General features: G+C 37.6%; 1 protein-coding gene and 1 pseudogene across 2 annotated transcripts in view; both read right to left on the bottom strand.

The window, feature by feature from the left end:
• ajap1 (adherens junctions associated protein 1) overlaps positions 1–15,428 on the bottom strand; it is a 46,200-nt gene extending 30,772 nt beyond the window's left edge. For both annotated transcript variants that reach the window (XM_088331683.1, XM_088331684.1), the window contains exon 1: positions 14,711–15,428. In XM_088331683.1, coding sequence (XP_088187809.1) covers positions 14,711–14,739 — 29 coding nt within the window. In that variant the 5' untranslated portion in view covers positions 14,740–15,428. The remainder of the gene's footprint in view (positions 1–14,710) is intronic.
• LOC148369595 (uncharacterized) overlaps positions 1–16,278 on the bottom strand; it is a 122,928-nt pseudogene that overhangs the window by 57,028 nt on the left and 49,622 nt on the right.

Genomic DNA, 16,278 nt, shown 5'->3' with positions numbered 1-16,278 from the left:
CTCATTTTTGCTTTAAGCTCTCAAATGTTACCTCACAGATTTTGTACAGGTATAAGAAAACTGACTTTTATTTTTAAGGTAAAAGCATGAGATGCATAATGTGCAAACGAATTGCACAACTACTCTGATGCAGTGTTATCTGGTCCGCACCCAAAATGACAGTGGGCAGGAAAGGGGGGAGAATGGAAGTTGATGACAGTAAAGCCTTAGCTATTATGTTCTTTCTCGTTCAATCTTTATGTTGTGTAAGTTACTGTAGACAATTACCTCTGCAGGTAGTTAAACATGGTAGTTAATTATTGCCTATTGTAGTGCATCCTTGGCCTACTCCCAGTGCCAGCATTAAACTGTGATTACTTATGTGAAGTCATGTACCGGTAAGTCTTAATTAGAAGTTCTCTGGAGTTTGCAGAAGTGCTGCTTCAATAGGTGGTCTCCCCACCTGGGGGAGGTGAAAAAGGCACGTCGTCTTTTATCGCATCAACTTGTATCCCAGGCCTGTCGGCGATAGAATTGCTATCAGCGTGATCTTGACAGCCTCACTACTGAGTAAACATCATTTTCAAACCCACAAAGCCATTGGAAGGTCCTGTGGTGAAGGTTAATGTGATCATGTAAAAGGTAAGTGTTGCAGCAGATTCTCTTTGCCAGTTAGGGTTGCATATAATTAATTCTTAATGGCAGCTTTTGATTATTTCAGTGTCACCTTTCTGTGTCAATCTGTTAAGAAATCCAAAAGAGATACTTTTTTTTTTATTGTAACACTCCTAGGAATGGATTGCATTGTTCAATGTTTCCCCCGTTTTGAAACTAAAGACAACTACCAACTCACTCTGAGAAAAAAAAGTATGGGAAAAAAGAGGACAGCAAAGAATGTGATTATCCAGTCATTGTGAACATTTTGGTTTGTTTCAGTTTCCGACAAAATATATGTACAAGGATATTAAAAATGATCTTACTCTATGTGTGGGCTCAATTTTTTTGTTTTAATTGAAAATTTGTATTTAATGACCTCTTAAGTTCACTTTGGAGTTCAAATGAAATGGTTAAAAATGGTCTTTAATTCCTACAAAACCCGGAGTCCTGACGACATTTCACTGATGCGAGATAGCCTTGCACTGAATGTTTAGTCAGACCATTTATCGGCCGAATTTTTGGGGTTTAATTTGTTTCTTAAAAGCCACGTTTTAAAGTGTTTAACAAATAATTTCTTGTTTGCTCAGTCACTAAAATTGACGCAAATTATTAGTCCACTAGATAGATATCTTACAGGCCTTGATCAAGATGGCTGACCGTGGTCTCTGGGCCTGGAGACCGATCACACCAGAATCTTGAGGCTGCAAGACACTGTTGTTCTCGCTGTCCCTGTAAGAACAACGGCCGCGAAATCCAGATCAACTGCAAAAAGGGCCTGGGCTTGCGTTAGCTCCTGTGAGGAACTGCGCTCTTACACACAACTCCCGTGTGCACTACCTGCTGGCCGAATCAGTAACAACCCAAATGTATCAGAACCAAATAAATGTAATTTTGTTAAAAGAGTATTAGGGTTGAAAGCAATTTTCTCTACAATATCATAAGAAAAAGTCCTTTACTCAAGTTTTTTTGAACTGGCTTGAAAAATGATTGACTATACACAAATTTGAAAAAATGTGAAACTATAGCAGTTTTGGGGATGTAGTTTCGGCACATTTCCTACATTATAAAAGAGAGATAGGAGAATGTATTTTGTAATGATAGAGGTTATGTAATGATTTCAAAACTAATTAATTATTTCAATAAAATAAAAGAGAATTGAATACGATTTTGATATCAAGTTATTTTTATTGAAGCATTTGGCATTTGTTTCTTCATCTCATCTCATTAGGTGCACCGCTTATCCTCAGTAGGGTCGCAGGGGTGCTGGAGCCCATCCCAGCAATCATCGGGCAGTGGGCAGGGGACACCCTGAACTGATTGCCAGCCAATCGCAGGGCACACAGGGACAAACAACCCGCCCGCTCATTCACACCTAGGGACAATTTGGACCGGCCAATCCACCTGAAATGCATGTCTTTGGAATGTGGGAGGAAACCGGAGTGCCCAGAGAAAACCCACGCAAGCATGGGGAGAACATACAAACTCCACACAGGAAGTCCGGTAGCTGGATTTGAACCCACACAGGAGGTTCTCAAGACCTTTGAACTGTGCCGCACATGCACTAATCACTGCGCCGCCATGCTGCCCCGCTTTGTTTCTTATTCAGAACAATTTTTTGTATAACCCAACCCCTTAGTGTTAAATCAAAAAAATTGCATAAATTGTGTTTCACTTTTCCTTAACTAAAACTAAGCATGTAAGTGACAAAGGTGTAAAATACATGCAAATGATAAAAATTGTTTATTGACTATTTGAACTTTGAACACAATCCTAAAATAAAATTTACAATGAATTTATTTACTATCCTTTAAAGTCCAATTCATCATCAAGTACCCCTCGTCATGCTTTTTGGTTGTATCTTTCTGGATGTCTCTAGTCCTGCTTTTTGGGTTTGATCCTTCTCTCAGGACGACCAACGTTGTAGTTTGTTTTGTTTATATTTCAGGACTTTTTTTTCATTCTCTGACATTAGTCTCTCAATATTTCATTTGCTCCTCAATTCCTGTGAATTTCGTCGTATGTGGAACTTCTTCTTCGCAGCCCGAGTTGCCATCTAAGTACAACTCTTGATATTGGTAATTATACAAAACAGCAATGCTTAAATCAAGTTTCATTGTTGGCAATGGGAAGAAAGAAATGAAAAGATGCATCGCCTTTGAAAGAAACCATGTACCGTATTTTTTTTTTAAAAACGTTTGCGAAAGTGATTTGGATATATTACTAAAAATAGACGCTAAGATTATTGTGGGTCAAGAGATGTGGTTTCTTCAGTGTTTTGCTATTGTGGACAGTAATATGTTTAATTGATCAATCGTAATTTGTGTTTAGCACGCACCCAAACTTAAAAAAAGGTGTTATACGCGAATAAATACAGTATTTGGCATTTTATTTACTATAGTTAATACGTCTGAAGATATGTTTCCCCCCTAGAATAACATTGACACTATTCCAGTTGTATTAAAATGCCTTTGGGGAGTAATCGTGTGGACTGTGGTCTTACACTGCCAGACATATTCTAACATAGAGTCATAATGCTTGATTGTGCAAATTCAAAAGATTCTTAAAGAATGAGGGGGCAAGCCGAACAATAAAGCAATGCTGGGGAGAGCTCATATATTGTGCTTCTATTCATTCCACTTCTCCTAATTCTGGCAGCCTGGAGGACACCAGTTAACACTGGGGAGAAGACATAAAATGGACGGTGGAGTCCATGCATTTATATTACCTACGGAGAGCAATAGAGATAGCAAAAGAAAAGAGAAGGAAAGAGGGAGGCAGGAATTTTTCCCCTCTGGGGGGTGAACATTCTCTGATAACATCCAGGCCAGAGAACAAGGGCTCTTCCTTCCCTTTCACAGCTCACTGTGAGAGCACATAGGAACCTACCGATTAAAAAAGCAGCATTTGACTGCTTCATCAAGTTATAACAATGCCCCCCAACCAGTTTGTGCTATAGGCATCAGGACTGCTAACTGAACTAGTATGCTACCGTTAATAAAATCCTGCAATGACTTCTGACAAAAAATGTTTGACCTGTATTTTAATGAGTAGTATACATGACAAAACCTCTATCATTATCTATCTATCTACCCTGCAATATCCCTCGAGAGCGGTGACGGACAGCAAGACAACACATACAAAAACAAAGAAAATAAAAAGGGAAAAAGGAGCAAAAAACACACACAAAAAGTTTTGGACCATGGCCAACCCAAATGCCCAAACATCCAAACAAGTTAAGTACCTCTGCACCCAAGTCGGTCATGCTTTCGTCCCTCCAGATGAAACGGGACACAAGAAAGCGGCCATGTCACTCGAGTCAGGGTGACACAACACACTCTTCTGTTCAACAGCAGGGCCCGACAGCTTTCACTGGTTTACCCCTGCGACAATTAAGCTAAAGTAAAAATATCAAAACATGTTTCCCTGTTTTGTGCAACTAAACAGTGTACCCCAAAAAACCTTGTAACTTGGGATGGCTCAAGGAATTCAATTTAATATTCAATACCAATACAATTTCTACAGACTCGAGGACTGTCCGATACAGATTTCATACCAATTATTTTGGGGGGTCTCTAAACGGTGTTGATAAATATATTCATGGTGTCTTTGAATTTACTGTACCACAACGGATAAACCTAAACTTTGAATAGGCCACTTGTTGTTATCATAAGACATTTACTTTGACCTAAATTGGATACCATACTGACATTATGGGTAGGATCAAGCCATCCCTAATCACAACAGCGCTTACAATAGATCTTCTGGTAATCAATGTCCCACTCTGTCATTTTACAAAGACCAGGCAAGCACCCGACTGCACTCTCGCCCCCCTTTTTAAAAATATAATTTCCCCTAAAGTATATAATTTATACTTGAATTGATTGATATATAATTACCCTTTCCTCAAATATGTTGCATACCGCTATGAGGCAACTAAGAAATCATGTTTCCACACATACTGGATTTATTTAACTTAATTGCTCCAAGAAGCTAATCATTAGCAAATAAGTACAGCTCATCAATATAAATCTTAAAAATTGTCTAATGAATTAGTATGCCCATCCTCACTATTCAGCGAAAAGCTAATTTGATTTCAGCTCAAATTATGAAATGTGCAGGATGATGTCTCTGTCCCAATAGCCATCTTTTCTGACACAAACACACACAAAATAAAGCCTCAAATTCCGTAAACACTACATGACTGTGATAGGGCTATTGTTTGGTCCATCAACAGTGCAGACATGCTGACAACCTGAGATTTACTGCTGTGCCTTGAGTATAAAGTGACATTTTGCGACTGAAGTAGATTTGGATTGCTTATGAAATGTATTACTCATTTACTTCAAATACCAGTGCGCTATTAGGTTAATGTACAATGACAATAACATAAAACAAAGGCATATTATTAAAGCAGGCCACCCAGTAACTTCGGAAAATGTTATTCTGTCTGTGTTATAATGAGCAAGACAGTCATATAAAATGCTTTCTAATTTGCCATAAAACAAAGTCCCCTCTATTGAGATACATTAACAGCAATGGCCAAAACCATTGTGAGAGCAACTCCTAACTCCTGCCTTATAAATTCTTAACAGCCGTTTTGTATATAAAACTTACACTGATGAAAAAGTGGAAATTAATCCGACCTTTAGAAAATCACCGTGGGAATTTGTTTTCACGCTTTAAGCCAGCCTGTTAACAAAATGAGGGCAAATCTGTGTCTCTCTGCCCTTCCCAATGCTATTAATTTGGGAAAGCAGCTTGACGGTAACGTGACCCAGAATAATCACCTTGGTCAAGAAGTCTAACCTGGCTTACTCAGGCTTGATTAATGGTCTCTTTCAAGGATAGAAAGACAGCGGCTTAAGTGATGGTATTTCACTAAATACAAGTTGTAATTGGGGATTTCCAATGCATTGGAAAAATAATCAATTCTTAAAGGCAATCAAGAGCCTCAAAATCCCAGCCTCCATAGATAATGCTCATTAAGGATTGTGAGAGAGGTGAGGACAAGTGGCAGTGTTGGTAATCCCAATTGTTATCTGTGGTCAGATCTTTTATTGAATGAAGGAATGCTTCTTAGCTTTCCCCAACATCTTCGAGGTCCTGAAATTTTCCAACCATTCATCACGATTCTGTGAAAGCTGGTATGAAAATTGTTGGATATCAGAATCCCATCCAAAATTCAATCAAGAAAATAGGGCTCCAGCCTGTGGTCAAAATGGTCGCTACATGCCTTTTATGGACGAGGGGAAACAGATCAGGGTTCATGCACTTTTTTAATGGCAAAATTTAAGTACTTTTTAAGGAATTTCAAAAATTTCATTTTTACAGTTTCACCAGTACCATTAAAAAAAAAGAAATCTTGTGTGAATCATGGTTTTTCCAGAGCCACAAATACATCTGCGATTTACACAGGCAATTTTTAATCTTATGTGCGCATTTAACAAGAATAATGACCTTTAGATTTTGAATCAATTGCGATTAAATTTGTGGATCTGAACAATTAAAATAAATACATATTTTTGAGACAAATCTCCCATATATGTGTTGTGTAAAAATGACAGTAGCATTTTCTGATACAGATACTGTAGTTCTTCCCATTGCATTTTACCACTGGGAAATGCTACCTTAATTTTCGGCATCACCCGATATTGATACGTAATCATTGCATCAATACACATTTCATAAGGTCCTGTCTTCTCAGACGCGACCATATGGGCGATGGTGCTTCATAGGACAATGTCATAGAAACTAAAAGAAGCGTGTGTTAATCAAGAGGGAAAACAAATGGTAATGGTAAAGCAAAGCCACCAGAGAGCATAAGTTTTAAGCAGGCTTGTTCAGAAACATGGCAACAATTACAAGCATTTACAAGCATATCACCCAAAATTCAAGCATTTTAAAGGATTTCAAGCACATTTAAGATCACTGAAAGATATATCTACATTATAATGTGAGGTATTCTTGGACTGCACGCCCACGGCTTCAAGAAAAAATGTCCGGAATCGTTAATTGGCAACATTGGAAACACAATTTACTAGTCACTCTTAGTCTTTATATCAAGTACAACAATTGTACACCAATTATCATACACGGGCTTTGTGGACTACACCTGGCCTCTCAAAATAAAAACAACAACCAAAAACCTGCAGCCAAGTTTAATCACAAGGTCTTGAGCCTGCTATGTAAGTTAATGCATCCTACCTATATTCCCGTTTGTAAACTCACTAAATAAGAAGACATTTTGAAATGTAACCAATTATAATTGTTTGGAGAATGCTTAGATCTGAACATTTGAACCAATTGAGTTGGAAGATAGAGGCATTATAAATGTTAATTAATCGTGACCCAGAAACACAATTACTCAACCAGTTCCTGACATCAGTGTTCCGTCTAATAAACTTCACCTCTCAAGTGATCAATATTTTACAGTCTGGGTCATAAAAGAACTAGACCATTTAATGAAAAACGTAGCTCTGGGTTTGTCAACTATTTCTGTTGCTTTTCTTATAATGTACACTCTAAATTCTCTTTTATATAAAATGGATGACCTACAGAAGATTTCATAACCATTTTTCATCTGTACAATATGTTTTTTGTTGATGCTGCACCAAGGTCTTCAAATGGGTCTTATGTATTGCAATAAGGTTTGAAGGTACTTGTTCTGCAATTTGTCCAGAGTTTTAAGTTACCTCTTCTCCAAGTACTCCAGAAGGTACAATGGGTTGTTGAAGAGCATTTTAAGTGCACATTTTACATACAGTGGAAAAGGACAAATAGAGTGCAAACAACATAAGTGACAAAACATGTATCCTAACAAATTACTGAATGTGCATATTTGTTTTTAAATAGAACTCATGCACATAAGATTACCTAATATTTATTTTTTGAAACAGTCTACAATTAGTGTAAATATATATATCCAGATTTCAACACCAAATGTATTTCACTAACACAAAACTGGGTGTACATTTTCTCAAAGTAATTACTTCACATGAAATTATCATTCATGGATAGCACTAAATCACTATAAGGCAAACTGACATCAAGTCATTTGGTGCGCGTTTTCTTAAAAATAGGTTTACTCACAGATGTATTATAGCTCAGGTTTTAGGCTTTTCTTGCATGCCATCTGAAATGAGTAATTGTCTACTCATTGTGTAATCTGGGCAGATGGACATACTACACTATGGGAAGCCAAACCGTTGCACTAGTTTTGGAGTGGTGAATGCTGATATTAAAACTGATACAATAACTATGAAATTAAATGTGACTTAACAGGTCTTATATCAATTTGGGCATGCATCTGATTGCTGTTGAAATACTTTGGAATTTTATTGGTTTATTTTATACAATCTTCAATAATTTGTTGTTAAAATACAGTTTGTGCTTTACGGTGCTATGGCCTATTGAAACTGAACATATTGTTACGACTGGGGGACCAAGGACATATAGTTGCAGAGACGCATTTAAACACACATTTCTGTGAGTTTCTTGGTCAATTTGAAGCATAAACAAAGCTAGTTAAAGCTTGTTTTGCATTGATTGTCCACTTTCTTGCACAGGAGAGCCAATGGAGCATTGTCCCAGTATCTTCCTCCTATGAGTAATCTAATTAGTTGGAAATTTGCAATCCCGCGTAACAACACTACACAAGATATGGAAGTGGAATCGTGATTAATGTCTATTGATGCAATTGAAGGGAACTTAAGCAAGCACAAAAGTTTTATTTGTAAGATGGAATGTCATGTCCAAAATGAACAACACTGCCGTCATTTTTTTCACCTGAAGCAGTGAACTTAATTTTGCATGAATTCCATTAAGTATTTTAAACAAACCAAGATTATTCAGATCTAAGAATTATAGTCATTTTGAGTCAAATGTCACCCATTACCTTTTGAGCACTTTGCTACCACCAACAGGTCAGGTGAAGTACTTCCACAATTCTAATTTGGAATTGATATAGATAGATAGATAGATAGATAGATAGATAGATAGATAGATAGATAGATAGATAGATAGATAGATAGATAGATAGATAGATAGATAGATAGATAGATAGATAGATAGATAGATAGATAGATAGATAGATAGATAGATAGATAGATAGATAGATAGATAGATAGATAGATAGATAGATAGATAGATAGATAGATAGATAGATAGATAGATAGATAGATAGATAGATAGATAGATAGATAGATAGATAGATAGATAGATAGATAGATAGATAGATAGATAGATAGATAGATAGATAGATAGATAGATAGATAGATAGAGATAGAGATAGAGATAGAGATAGAGATAGAGATAGAGATAGAGATAGAGATAGAGATAGAGATAGATAGATAGATAGATAGATAGATAGATAGATAGATAGATAGATAGATAGATAGATAGATAGATAGATAGATAGATAGATAGATAGATAGATAGATAGATAGATAGATAGATAGATAGATAGATAGATAGATACTTTGTTCATCCCCGAAGGGAAATTCACATTTCCAGCAGCATCCCTGAGCTGAGAACAAACAATCGAGAACAATCGAAAATAACACGGGAGCTGCTGGAGTATGCAGTCATCTATGTAATATTATTTGATGCTCAATATTTGCTGATCATATAACTATTTTAACTATGCTTTTAATGCTTTAAAACAGGATCAGTGGTGTCAAGTTAACACCTACACATTTGATATCCAGTTTTAGGTAGGGGTGGGGGGATAACTCTTGGCTCTGCTACGAGTTGCTGAGATCTATGGATTTTTTCCTCGTAGAGGGTCCCGGGGGAGCCACTATAGAATGTGATGCCAATAAATAAATACACTAAACAAATAAATAAAAACTGGTAAGGCTGAGCAGCTGCTGATGTGGCTGTGCAACAAGAAACTTCCTACACTTGTGAAGTTGAGTAATCTTTCAGAGCGGGAATAGCATTATGCGCTGTGTGTGTTTTCATAGAGGAACTATTTTTCCATGTATACAATGTAAATAACCATATTCTCAAAACCCAGACAAGACCAGTTAGTGGCATAGGCCACAAACAAATAAATCAGATCTGTTGGAGAGGCGCTATTGATCTAGAAAAAGCTGCCCACATGAATCATGATTTGGGCTCCGTGCTAAAGTCCTTTTCTCTTTCATATGGGTGTTCTTCAGTTAAAGACACAAAAACATGTTGTGTATAACCGAACCAGAATCATATTCAATACAGGCAGCGGGGTGGGCTGCTGCTAGCAGGACAGCGGTAACCCAGACGTTGAGAATTGAAAGTTGGGCTGTGATCAGGAGAACGAGTACCAGGTTGTTACAGCTCCATCCATGCCTAAGGCGATGCATATGTGCTTGCCACGAAGAAATTATGCCCTCTTTGATGTCCTGCACATTTGCGTCACCAACAGCACACACGACTGCTCTTAAACGAACATGGCGTAGGCTGTGACAGTCATCAAATGTCATGCGATTCACTTACAGAGAGAGGGATTTTTAATTTGGTAATACTCATAGCAGATGAAGTGAGTGGAAAGTCCGGCAATAATAGTGAGGAAGTACAATTGCTTAATGTCGGGGCAGAATGTGTGCATTCAGTTGAAACTTTTATATGAGTTGAAATAGTCGCATGTCTTTCGGTCTGGCAAATGGCCAAATGTGTCAAAATGAGGTCCAGAAATTAGTTACTGCTCGGTACTTAAAAAGTTTCCAGGGACAACCTAGGGGTTCTGTAGAGTTAGACTCCATGGCCCAAAACATTTTTTTTTTGATGAGCATCTTTTAGAAATTCAAATGAAACTTTTCCTACACTTAATTAAAAAATTAAGCAACGTTTCCAACTAATTAATTGAAAAAAATTGGATTTATTTTATTAGGTTTTACCAAGAGTCACAAGTGATCTGGAACTGGTTCTGACACACCATCGGATAAACGCCAACATTACAGAGCCTCGTTTTAGTGCATGATTTTTTGGTAACCCACAGTTATGATACTGGAGTCTACTTTGGTTCACAAATTTCATGCCACAAATGCCATTTTTAAATCTCAGCGGGAAACAGAGAGCGTTGACCATGCGTGCTCGCAACCAGCACATGTGAGGACTGCTTTTTGTTTCCCTGCTGTGAACTTGTAGTTGGTGTTAGCTAAGGGCATCTTTAGCAACGTCCATCGAAGTAACAGCAATGTAACTCCCCTTGATGTGACACATCACGCGGCTGTCGCTGTCACAGCCGGACATTTCTATGGCTTGCTTTTTCTTTGCATGCCATGGTCCATCTGGCATAGCATTGGCAACAAACGAGAATTTTACTCTCCCTACCACCACTCCAAGCAGCTGCGTTAGCATGTCATTGATTCAAAACAATAGCACGAGTAAGATTGAATATTGAATCTGCCTGAAGTGAAACTAAAAATATGTGACTCTTTATTCAAAATAAGCTTCTAAAATTGACGTAGCAGAAAGTTTTATTAATCTCAATCACATTTCTGTTTCCTCAAATTAAATTGTTTTAAATAACATATGTCTATCAATTATTATGTCAATGCACCTTGATATTATATAATGAATTGTCCTCAAATCAAATCTGTAACGAAAAATGAATTCGTGTTGTACGTATGAGAAAGTGAGTTTCTTAGTAGGCCTGCACAAATTACCAAAATCGAATCGATATCGCGAAGAGACGTAGTGCTACAGTGTGACCGCAAACCACTGCAGGTTTTTTTAAGGATCCATAGTTTCTGTTTGTTATTTAATTGACGGAGTGTTTGGCCAACAGGAATTTTCACGTTTTGTTGTTTAACAGCACCGGCCAGTCAGAAGCAGGTTTTAAATGGCTCCAACTAATATAGAAAGCAAAGTGTGCAAGACGTGTGTGCACGATTATGATAGGCTCGCGTAAGAAACCGGTCAGTAATGCAGCACATGCTCAAATGGCCACCCAAACAAACGCCACAGCTCATAGCTATAGTGGCTCGTTACATTGAAAATAAATTCATTAATTACATCGAACTCCAAGGAAAGTCAAAAAAGTGCGAGGAAAATCCAATCACCAGCGGGTGCTCCCTGAATTTGTATTGCATCCAGGAATTGACTGATGCGTCGTCGAAAAGGAAAGCTAACAGCTAGGCTAACAACTCTTAAGCCACCACTGCCAAACAGGGCTAGTCACCAACGGCAGATTGATTACCCATGACCACACAACTTGGAGCTACTACTCGTGGAAAACCGCTACAATTGTGACTCTTGTATTTTAATCATCACATTGCAGAAGTTGCCGGGACCCGACTCTAGCGTGTAGCTTGCCAGCCTTCTAATATTTTTCTTACACTAAAAGCAATAGCCCTCAAATTCCATTGTCCTTTTCTATAATAACAATAAAAAACATTTTTTCAACTGTAATTCTGTTTTTTTGTACATCTATAGTTGATATTTTGTTAGTCGTATACTCTGTGTCTCGAAGTACGCCATCTTGAGTTATGTTTGCATGTCACTATGTGTGTGTTTTCCCCGAGAAAAAAAACCTAAAACAGAAAATGCATTTTTCTTTTAAAATTGAAAATCGCATCAAACCTGCAATTTATATCTGAAAAAAACGCAATTACGTTTCTTTTCCAAAATCGTGCAGCCCTTATTCTTGGATATCAATATGAGAACCATTGGGCCCCAGAATTTTTCTAAAGTAATGAGTAGGCTACAGTTTTGGATAAAACCCAAATAATAACTTACCCCATTTAAAATGCATGTGTATGCTTAGATATCTGTGATGGCAGTGCATCATATTGTACTCCCACCGTGAGCATACATCTACAATGTTAACAAAGACCGAGGAAAAAATATTTTTGGTAATTGAAAAAAGTAGTTTTTAGTTTGTGGATTTAACGGACTGCTGTGATGTTGGAGCTTACAGAAATTTCCAGAGGATGGAAGCTCAAAGAAATACAGCCTATTCCACTACAAATTAGGTTAATCATACTCCAGAGAGACCTTGCTAATAACCCTCATAGAAGCTATTAGGGTGGCACCTAAATTACACGAATACCTAAACGACAGCAATGATCCCTTTATGCCCCAACAAATGTAAGGAGGTCAACTGGCCATTAAAGCGTTCAACTCTAACTAAAGTAAGCACCATAATGAAAATGTATATATGTTGGTCCCAGTCAGCCAGGTAAAATATATGAATTTGTTTTGAAAGGGGCTTCACAAAGAAACTATTGCATTGGTTTGGTAGACCTCACTGTGGTTAGAATGTCTGTAAATATAGAGATAGAAAACCACTGACATTCTCACATTCAAGCTATTAGAAATAATTGACCCAAACATATTTTTGGATGCCTAGAGAGAAGGTCAGAACTGAGCTGCTTTGAGAGGCAAAAAAAATGACAGTCCTTGTAATTTTACTTTTAAATCTACAGTGTTTCGAATGAAAAACATCTATTTCCAGGGGCAGCCAAATCATTCTTGTCGCTTGACTAATATTCTTGTTCATTTTATGTATACCTACACTGTTTCCTATTTTTAATTTTCCCTTTGTGTCTCTGTTACAGATATTTTCCAGGTATATTGAGAATTATTGTTCTTTTTGTTTTTTGCTGGAAGGAGATTTTTGGGGCGTATTTTTATGGGAATAAGTATTGAATGTGCTCAAAAATTGAGCATTGATGAAAAATGAACGCTCTGTCTGTTAAAAATTAAGCAGGATTACCGGTTACCGCTTTAACTTCTACTCCCAAAATAGTGCGGGGTTTTCTTTATCTTAATTAAAAATATGAAACAAAAAGAGACAAAGATTGTTATGCATTTAAAAAAAATACTGTTTTTTTCCTTACCAGCACATTGAATGATTTGTATAAAAATTGCTTCCCAGCCACACGAAAGCCCTTTCAATTCAAAATCATTTGTATTTTTTTTAATGTAATTGCAATTGCTCTCTTATTTCGTTCATTATTTTTTCCCTTCGAGGATGACTTGATTATACTTGATTATACTATACCATTTGTTACAAAGTGACTGAATTTATATGACTAAATTTTTGTTTCTCAAGTAGTTCATACTTCATTAACAGTAAGGTAAGTCTCATCTCATCTCATCTCATTAGCTACACCGCTTATCCTCAGTAGGGTCGAGATGAGTAAGGTAAGTATTTATTCTTTTTCACATTTCCACATTAAATGCGTTTGTCGGTTAGTCTACAACAGAGCTGCTGTTCCCAATGTTTTTGTCAGTCCAAACAAGGTGTTATTAGTTTTTTTTTCTTTTACATCACGGAATTATTTCACTTAGACGCTGTTATGGACAGTTGTCCGACTAGTAATGAATAAATACTGAGGTCTAATAGTGACATAAGGTTTATGAGACTGGTTTGACTAGGAGTTCACACATATGCTATGAAATAAAAAAAATAAAAGCTGAAAAATGTATTTCACTAGAAAAACACCAGATTAGGGAAAACTATTATTATTTATCAACTGTCTTACTTGTTCCGATTTATTGTGCACCATCCACCTGCAAGGTCATTTTGAGGAACAGCAATTACCATGTATGCATGGAAATAACCAGAAGTTTGATTTAGGATCAAATATCGCAATACTTAGCATAGATGGCATAATAACACTAAAACACTTCATCAAATTAAAATATGCAGTGTGGTCTTCTTCATCTGCCTCACTTCTATCCTTCCTCTTTGTGAACAACAAAGAAAGCAGCCATTATATGGTGTTGTTGTTTTCACCCTGGCAATTAGACTGATAATTGCGAGTGTGAAGGCGAGCGTTTGTGCTCTCACAGGTGGGGTCTCGATCCATGCTGGGATTCTCTAGCGCTGCTAGCGCCGTTACATTGGCGAGCCCTAGCGTTCAGGTTAGGAATTGTTTGTTCGTATGAAACACCTACAAATGATAATAAATGGCTTGAAATGAAATCAATTCAAAAAGCTGCTGAAGATGAGCTTCAAAAAATGGAGTCAACTTAGAAATAAGACAAAAAAAGCGCATGGATTTTAAGCGTTTTGGGCAAAGGAGGGATACTCAAAGTATATTTACAAATCAACCCAAACATTGGTATTTTTACAATCGAGTTTTACCTGAGGGCGACACTTCTTTTTATCCTCATGTTCTCCTTCTCAAATGGCGAATGAGTCCACCGGGTATGTTTCCATTTAGATTTGCATTCGAGCAAAGTCGACAGAGGCTAACGACACTCAAGTGACGGACTTTTCTCCATCTAATGGTGATGCCGACATCGTTTACGCCACCATATCCACTGAGGTGACGCACAATTAATTCCTTCGGCGATACCAGGAAACAACCTCTAACTCAGTGTACTTATCTTCAAGAAAGGCGGTTCGGATGGGACAAGAAAAAAAATGCCGAGGGGGGGCTAATGGTCGCGCGGAGGTGGACAGGTAAACCGGAAGCCAAGTGACGAATCCTCAAACTTTGCCTTCATTTTAACCCCCTCCCAAGGCGGTAAAGAAAATTAAGAACACATAAATAAAATCAAGCTGTATCTTCTGCTCTCGCTTCTACATCGTTGTCAGGCTGATAAACGTCCAGAAAGGTTGTCATGGAAAGAAAATAAGTCGTAGCGAGTTGGGGGGTCCGGCATCATTAGAAACGGGAGGCAGAATCTGCAATTTATCTGCTATTAAAACAAAGAAAGCGATAAGGAGGGGGTGTCAAAGGAGGTGGTCGATGTTGTTTTGTTGGACTTGGAGTGAGGAGGAAGAGAGCGCGTCAGTAGAGAAATGGAGCGAGAAAGGGGAAGAGAAGAGAAAGTGAGAGAGAAAAAAGAGCTCCGTCCCCCTCCCGCCGCTTGTCTTCCTTTCTGCCGCCGACAAACGAGTTGCCCCGCTGAGGCGCGCGCTTTCGTGACGTCACCGTAACGCGGAGTATGTCACAAGCCCCATTAGCTCATGTCGCTCCCAGTGGAGTTTCCTCAAATTCCGAGGGCCACCAGCAAAAAGAACCACGAACCCCCAAGGTAAAATGACACCATTATGGAAATGGATAGTATTAAAACACAGATACAAAACGTCAAGAAAAAAAACCTTATTTGAGTGATTTCTCTTTTGCCTTGATATGAAGCAGTCAGTCATGTCTTTCGGTGCTTCCCATCCTTTTTTTTTGGGTAAAGTGAAGGATTTTATACATTTGACTATAAGGGATTTTGTACAATCAAATACAAAGTACATTTAATGCAAAATATATTCACTGGCTTAGCTGTGGGGCAGGTCATTGCAACCTTGTGAATAATGATGTTTACAGAAACAACGGGAACTGGGACAAGGGCTAATAAGATAATGTGGAAATGCCGGTTTCTTGTCCGTCTTTTCACAAAAAGAAACGAGCATGCATTGTTAGGTGAATGAAGGTCATGTTTTATTAATGGGATCAGATAACTAATTCGAATAATTTGGTAAACGATACATTTTAATAGTTCAAATCCTGACAAAAGGCCCTTTTTTTTCATTAAACATAGTCAAGTCAGAAGTTTACAATTTAAGTCCTTTCACAGCTTATGTGTTGCTTAAACTTTAAAGGGACAGTATGTAATATTTGGTGCCTCCCAGTGGTACAAACAACTTTACTTCAATAAAAATTAAAAAAAAAACATTGATTTGAACATCAGGCAAAAATACTTAAACTATCT

The sequence above is a fragment of the Urocampus carinirostris genome, chromosome 3 (assembly GCF_059441175.1).
Source record: "Urocampus carinirostris isolate Australia breed hairy pipefish chromosome 3, RoL_Ucar_1.0, whole genome shotgun sequence".
Classification (NCBI taxonomy): domain Eukaryota; kingdom Metazoa; phylum Chordata; class Actinopteri; order Syngnathiformes; family Syngnathidae; genus Urocampus; species Urocampus carinirostris.
This window is presented reverse-complemented; position numbering and strand designations above follow the sequence as displayed.